At 36.8% G+C, this 7,365-nt stretch overlaps 1 protein-coding gene across 1 annotated transcript; it reads right to left on the reverse strand.

The window, feature by feature from the left end:
- Positions 1–1,795: 1,795 nt before the first annotated feature.
- Positions 1,796–5,269, reverse strand: LOC113753451 (protein SIEVE ELEMENT OCCLUSION B-like). The gene is made up of 7 exons (XM_027297605.1): positions 4,968–5,269; positions 4,719–4,826; positions 4,041–4,483; positions 3,648–3,757; positions 3,382–3,524; positions 2,803–3,279; positions 1,796–2,645 (listed from the first exon to the last, which is right to left on the reverse strand). Exons 1-7 carry the CDS (start codon positions 5,088–5,090, stop codon positions 2,028–2,030), a joined length of 2,022 nt encoding a protein of 673 aa, XP_027153406.1. The 5' UTR covers positions 5,091–5,269; the 3' UTR covers positions 1,796–2,027.
- Positions 5,270–7,365: the final 2,096 nt, after the last annotated feature.

A 7,365-nucleotide genomic window follows, 5' to 3' on the forward strand; every position in this document is an offset into this window, starting at 1 on the left:
TCTTATCATGATATATCGAATTAATGATTGTGTACACCTTGGATATTTTTATATCAATATACTTCAACATGATACAACAAGAATTGAAGTTTATATAAGTAGCAGTGTAACTTCTCTTGTGTATGTCCGCAGAAGCAATTAAAATGTTGTAAAGGATCACTACTTTCTATAACCAAAATTACTAATGTAAAAACAAGAGGCCGACCACAAAGTTATGCAACCCATATGATAAGATGGATTGCTTGTTTTTCTTGATCTCTTGCTTTCTTGACTGGGAAGTTCTTGGGGCTTTGAATGGATGCGAGGGAAGAAAATTTCTGTCGATACAGTGCTGGATTCTTGCATAATAAATATTATGCTATTGGCAAAATACGAAAAAGTGTCCTCAATCTAGTCAGTGATTTGACTCAACTTTTTCTTTTTTAATTTTTTATTTTTTTATAATTGAGAAAAGGTGAGATTTAAGAAATAGATAGAGTGAAAGCGGGAATGAAGACAATTTAACCTTGTTGTCAAATGATAATGGCGATCATACATAATAATGCAAGCAGTGAGATTACAAGGTAGAGAACTTGTTCAAGCTGTGTCGAAATCAGTAATTTTATATCAACAAATTACCTTTTATTTTCTTTTTGGTTTTCATTGCGGTGTATATTTTTCTTTTTTTCCTGAGTTATTGCTTCTAGATCTCTCATCTCCAAAATCAGTTTGAAGTTCAATTCTAGGGTTTTGCTTCAGTGAGGCATTGTGTTCGTTGGCTCACAATCGACGCGTCAATGGAAGATACATCAAAACTCAAAATTCATTCCGACCATTTCCGATTAAAACATTCAATTCTCAGGTTGTTGTAGTTGTTCAATGCTCGGATTGTTACGATTACTACTTGCGTATGTTTGTTTGGTTTATTTCCCTTGAATTTTTGAGGATTGCGAAGATTACAGCTTTTAGTATACTAGTTGTAAATAAATAAATATTGCTTCACACCACTGAGGAGTTCTTTGCCTAGGGACTAAGGTTGAAACTCTAGAATCAAGTAAAATTTTTTTTTCTAATTTCTGTTCCCAATTTGCATTGGTTGATTCAAACTCGTGCTAATTAATGGTTATCCCTGTTATATCTACAACCATTATAATCACAATTTATTTTCCCGCTTGGTTAAGTAATGTCATCAATATTTTTGTAAACTAAAACTTAATTGATGAATTTAGTTCTAAGGGAAATAGTATCAAAGTGTGGTTTGAGCAATTAAAGATTTGCATGGATTAAGTATTTCGCTTGTTACAATTTAACTAGATTATAACTACTAAGCTGACTTTCTTATTAATTGGTTCTCCAAGGATTTCACGAGTAAGAACTCAGGAGAATACCAAAGATCAACTTTCTTTATAAAAGAAGAGGAAGCTAAAGATCAAGAATGAATTACACCAAAAATGAATGAATCTAATGATCACTTACTATCTCCTCTCAATTATAGAGGTCACTGATCGACCTTCACTGGCAGAACACTGAGCAGCAATTAAATGGAAGAACTTGGCTGTAGAGTGCAGAACGAAAACAGAAAATAATCACAAAGAAAAACCAGGAAAAAGTTGCATATGTTTGTAATCAGTAATCACCAGGGAAACTTAATTTCTTCGCAGCAGCAAACTACTATTTCTGCATTCTGCAAAAGATATAATAGGAATAAAAACAAAAAATGTAAAGGTAGTCAAACAAAAAATGGCCAAAAACTGAGAGGAAGATGAGATAATGACGAGGTTAATTAAGAGGAAAGCTTTGTTTAGTCAATACTAGGAATATTTAATATTTTTACAGCACACAGCATTATTAGTGTCATCATAGGAGGCATAAAAGCCACGGAAGCAAAACTTACAGCAAATTTATTCTTTTATGTATCACAGAATAATAGCAAACTCTTGAATATATGGTACTAGTCTAGTTTGGAGAACCAGGAGCGGCTTGCTCATTATTCTTCAAGATTGGTTCTCCAAAGCTAACGTGATCTGGGTTCAAGATAATTGCTGAATTTAATCGGTGCAGCAAAGGTACATGATGAAACTCTCCATGGGACGGCCGCATTCAGCACAAACCACCTTCTCAGGTATGTGCCCAGTACTTTCGGGCAATATCAGGCGGTTGCAGTGATGAGGGGTCTGGAGCTCACGAAGTTGCTCGTCCAGAGCAATCACTAAGCCGTCGGGGTAAACCACTTTGTCCTTCCACTCGTCAAACTTGCTCAAGCACGGGTAAACTTCTTTGTCTATTCCTTTAGCCATCTCATGCCAGCCTCTGGCAATGAGAGTCCATCCCTCGCCATCATTGTCATAGCAAAGTATTTTCCCAACATACTGTATTAAATCACTCTTCACGAACCTGCCGTGTTGACCCCAGGACTTAAGCATGATCTCCAGCCTCATCCAGAAAATTTGGATCTTAATCAGGTCAGGCAAAATGTGGCTTAGGTTTTCAGCCTGGATGATGGAATTGTTTTTCCTCACGCTTTCCTTCGGGTTTTTTTTCCCCACATAGAGCATCTCCAGAGGGATACGTGCAGTATTTGCAACAGACCGCATAATAGTTGTTAATCTCCTGATCCATTCAATGTCCGCTCCACCATACAAGCATATGTATCTGTTTTGATCAGCCTGTGTAACATGAAATATGTTCAATACTATTATATATACTTGGTACAAAGAAGCAATGTAAAACCACTCGGCAGAATTTCAAGTTTGGCTTATTTTACTATTTCTTGACCCAAATTAGCGAGTTTATTGGTTTCCCAGATGAGAAAGATGTCAATACCCAAAGTAAGAGGTTTTGATGAATGGAGTCGGCTAACAATTCTATCAAGGTTGCTTCCATCCATAGTTCTTTTTCTCTTTCTTCAGTGAAAGGGAAAGCTAAATTACCCCAAACCCACATCATGTCCCGAGCATTGTAACCTGGTAAGACTCCCCGTGGATGCAAGACCAGAAGTTGTGGTGTCTTGTCAAAGCTCTTGACGTCCTTGATGAATCTGATGAAAGCAGGCTCAAGCATGATAGGGTGAACCGAGTACCATGGCATTGAGTTTTGGACAAGCTCAAACTGCTCATCAGTTGCATTTGAGAATGTGTCAACAACTGGAAGCCAAACAACCTCGTACTGTTTATCTAGCTTAGTTGGCTGTTGCCTTGATTCGGTGTAAAACTGATGGAGGATAGAGAGCTCTTCTTGGGGTATGTGAAGTTCTGAAATAAGTAGCAAAACATGTTTCTTTCTCAATATGTCAAGGCTGGCCTGTCATCATCCAAAAGATAGAAAGACGTCACATACATGATACTATGATAGACAACATGCAAAAGGAGGGAAGATGAGTTCTGGTGAAGAGCAGTGACAAACTCTTTTATTGTTAGTTCCATCATACAGGTGCAGCTGGTGCTCCTTGACATTTATCACAGCACTAAGAATCTTCGTGTTGTCAGTGTTGGGTGTCTTAAACAGTTCAATAAGTGCATTATATGCATCATTCTGTCTCTTGTCCTCTGTAACATGGGAAGACTTGTTCATTAAATGCTGAAGTAGTTTACACAATTCTGATTTACCTATTTTATGATAGTATGTGTACCACATAGTATTCTGAACAGTTCAATATGCAGGTAATTTACCTATTTTCTGCTTTATACTATTCATTTGCTCTTTCAGGTCCTCTTTAATTTTGGCAAGCTTATGAGCCACACCATTCAAGTCCCACGCCTCAGCAGCTGAGTCGACATACCTGTTAAAAAAAATTACAAGTAAGCAATCACAATAATAAGTTTGCAAATGTTGGTCTAACTGCTTAGTCATGCCTTCATTGCATTAATGAAAATTGCAAATAGCTAGGCAAGCATCAATTTCTAGTGGAGTACTGCTGAAAACATTGTAAGAAATAGTGCAGAAGGTATCTTCTTGTTGTACATGCCAGCACGTTCAGCTACTAGGACATTTTCTATCATCAGACCAAATTGTCAGAGAAACCAAGAATACAGCTTGGCCAGAAGGGAAAACTGGAAACATACTCGGGTCCAAGGGCAGTAAGGTTCAGTATAAATGAACAAGCAGCAATGCTACGAACAGTCCAGTAAACTGCTGTGGGGACATGAGCAGTAAGAAACACCCATTCAGTTGATTGACCAATGTCCTCCGTGGGCAGCTCCTTGAGGTTAATAATACAAGAAGTCACATTCAGCATTGCCTTACTGAGGTTACTAACTGCCTCAAACTTTCGCTTCAAGGCTTCAGTATGCTCGATTATTTCTGGGAGTTCCCTAATAACTGCAAGTGACTTGGCTAGTGGATTCGTAGTGCGAAGCTGAGCAACCAGCCAGAACTTACCATAACTCACAGCAAAAGCTGCAAGAGCTATTGCCACCTTGTCCTCCCACGCATATCTTGACAGTGACCGGCAGAGTGCCATAGCAACAAAATGTTCATCTCCTCCCGAACTGCAGTTGCAGATTATCTGCCATACATTACGTTTACAAAATTGAGTAACAATGTCAGTAAAGTACAAATGCACAATATATTTTTTTATTCTGAGATCTATCTATTCAATGTCCTCTTTTTGTGTGCGCGCGCGTTATTGCAATATCATTTTCTATTTCGAACATGGTTGAATTCGCTGAAATTGTGTCTAGTGCTTCGTGAAAGTCCTATGTCCACTGGAGCTCTGATATGTACATATACAGAACGCATACCTCATTAACTGTTTCGTTGATAGCATATGTTAATTTTGGCATGTCAGTGTAACCGCTGCGAATAGCCGTATCCTCCCATGTATCAGCATAATCTTGATCTTGTGCCCCCTAAAACGCACAACAGAGATACAATGTAATGTCAGAACAGATGATAGACTGAGTAATGCATTCATGGACAAGGGCATATATATACACTCCATTATGTACATATCGTGAAACGAGGACAATAAATAAGTAACAATAACATACACCGCCAAGAAATGTAGCACGTTTCATGATATCCTCAACGATGGGGACGAGAGGTTTTACATCAAAATCACGGCCATCTGGTACATGTGTTTCTAGAACTTCCTTCACCCTGTCCATCTCCATTGCTTTATTGGTTGCTTGAGACAGTGGATGGCCCCTGGTTATGGGTACAATTTCACTCGTTGGGCGGGGCACAGCTCTTTCAACTGCTGAATTGGGTGCAGTTGCTGTTGTGGCTGAATGGGCTGCGATTGCTGGCCCCTTGTAGTTGGCAAAGTTTTACTAGCTATTACGGGAAGCTGTTGAGGTCTTTGATGAGAGATGTGGTGGCGCAAAGAATGGCTTGGGGGCCTTATTTATCATGTTCTCATGGAATAAAGGTAGAATGGCTGAACCCAAAAAATAAAATAAAATGAAAGGAATAAAGGTTGAATGAATCATGTGCCTTGCTTTGAATATGGTTTTATTCAGTGAAGTTTGTGAGAGGTTGGAAATTTCAAGTGATCTGCAGGTAAGCTTGTTAGGCTTGCAAAGCTCACTGAAGTGAGATGTAGCCAAAACTTTCGGTCAGGGGGGCGAGAAATCAAGTGCATGGCAATATAAGAAAAATGAAGTAGAGAAAGTATGATAAATTTAAATTATAAATTCAAAATATTATAACTAGCATTCTAATGCTTTAGACAAAATCTTCAAAAGTCATAAACAATTTTCTTTTTTGTTAAAAATTAATCTTAGAATCCTAGCAAATTATGTTTGATTCAATAATGAAGTAAAATAACATAGTGAAAAATCAAAAATACAAATCCCGTCAAAGTTAAATGTTAAGAAAAATAATCAATTAGAAAATGATTGTTTAAATGTTAAAACCTAAAAATTAATAATATAATAGAAGAATTTCTAAACAAAAGTTAGTTTTAGAACTTGTATTGGAGGGAATAGAGTCTAGAGTTCCTTAGTTGAAAACAAGGACCTCCCATATGATAACATTTCAATTGTATTTTTTAGAATGACAATTTGACTTTTTTATGTTGAATATATTTTCCTTTTGTAATCTACTTATATTTCAAGTGATATTTTAATTTAAAGTTAGGAGATTAAAGATTCATAATTAAATTAGTATCTTATCTTAGTTATGCAAGTAGATGTTAGTATATTATAGGAAAGTTATAAAGCGAAGGAGTATTAACTAATAATTACTTTTTGGGGGCAAATAGGCGAAATTTTACTAAGTATTTTCAATAGATAAATCAAAAGTCAGTTTCTAAAAATATTTTAGGTTTGCAAATCTGGTTAAATATGTGTATTCTAAATAAGTTAGGAAACTATTATCAATTTCTGACTGATCAATGACATTTATGCCAAAAATTTCTAGTTATTATTTTTATTTTCCGTTGCTCCTTTTCCCAGCTTGGTAGAGCCATAGTCATGTACTATTCTTGGCATGAGCAGAGGTGAATGTAGGGCATTCCTGTTTAAGAATCGTAGGTGATTCCAACGTGAGAAATGACAACGAATTAGTTAAACCGTATGACTTTACTCCTTTAGCAATGGGGGGTGCTTTTCTTTTTCTTTACTTGATGCTTGGTTTAATTATAACACAAGAAGCCAAAAAGGAAGACCAGGAAAGCACATCAATAGAATGGAGCTTGGCTTTAAGTTTCTGTAATTCTGTCACTGTAAAGCTTGCTCACTCTGACACAGAATCTTAATTTGTCTGATAATTTGCAATAATACGAGAATGACCCTTTTGCTCTAATAAGTTCTATAACTAAGTTAAAAGAGACAGATAAACAACGTAATTTGTTGTCAACAATAACAGTTATAACCTGGGCAGTTGCTAAATGTAGATTCTATCATGTTAGCCAAGGGCAGGCAAGAATTTTGATTACAAATCCTAACGTTAATTGATAGAAGTTGTCCTATCTAATCTACTAATTCTTTTGGCAAAAAGAGGAAGTGTAAGAGGATCCATAATTTGCTAAAAGGCCTATAAGTCGATTGATTCCCTCCTCTATCAGCAGGCTTGAATGTGAACCATGCTTCTCCGATCTTTTATATGATGCGTTGAACTTTTGTACCAAGAGTCCTTGGAGTATTGCTCAAGTGATTCCTAAGTCATGACGACACACGGGGCTTTAGAATCAAGTGATAAGCGCAATTCAACGTCCTCCATGAAAAGTGTCAATTAATATGGAAGTTACATGATTTGAAGTACAACTGCATCTAACTCATCAGAGATTGTTAATCATCCAGGCTTGATTGCACAAGGACTTATAATCGCCGTGCAGAAGCAACTGATAAGGAAATAGACGATGAAGGAAGTTAATCGAAAAGCTCTTAGACTTGAACTTGCCATTGGCTTTGAGAAAGAAAATGTATGAACTAGCTTGATGATTCC

The sequence above is a fragment of the Coffea eugenioides genome, chromosome 11 (genome assembly GCF_003713205.1).
Source record: "Coffea eugenioides isolate CCC68of chromosome 11, Ceug_1.0, whole genome shotgun sequence".
NCBI classification, from domain to species: domain Eukaryota; kingdom Viridiplantae; phylum Streptophyta; class Magnoliopsida; order Gentianales; family Rubiaceae; genus Coffea; species Coffea eugenioides.

Coding starts and splice junctions, on each gene's coding strand:
- LOC113753451 (XM_027297605.1), bottom strand. CDS start 5,090: ATGGAGATGGACAGGGTGAAGGAAGTTCTAGAAACACATGTACCAGAT. Junction 4,827..4,967: donor GTGCTACATTTCTTGGCGGT/GTATGTTATTGT, acceptor TGTGCGTTTTAG/GGGGCACAAGATCAAGATTA. Junction 3,280..3,381: donor ATGGAACTAACAATAAAAGA/GTTTGTCACTGC, acceptor GGATGATGACAG/GCCAGCCTTGACATATTGAG.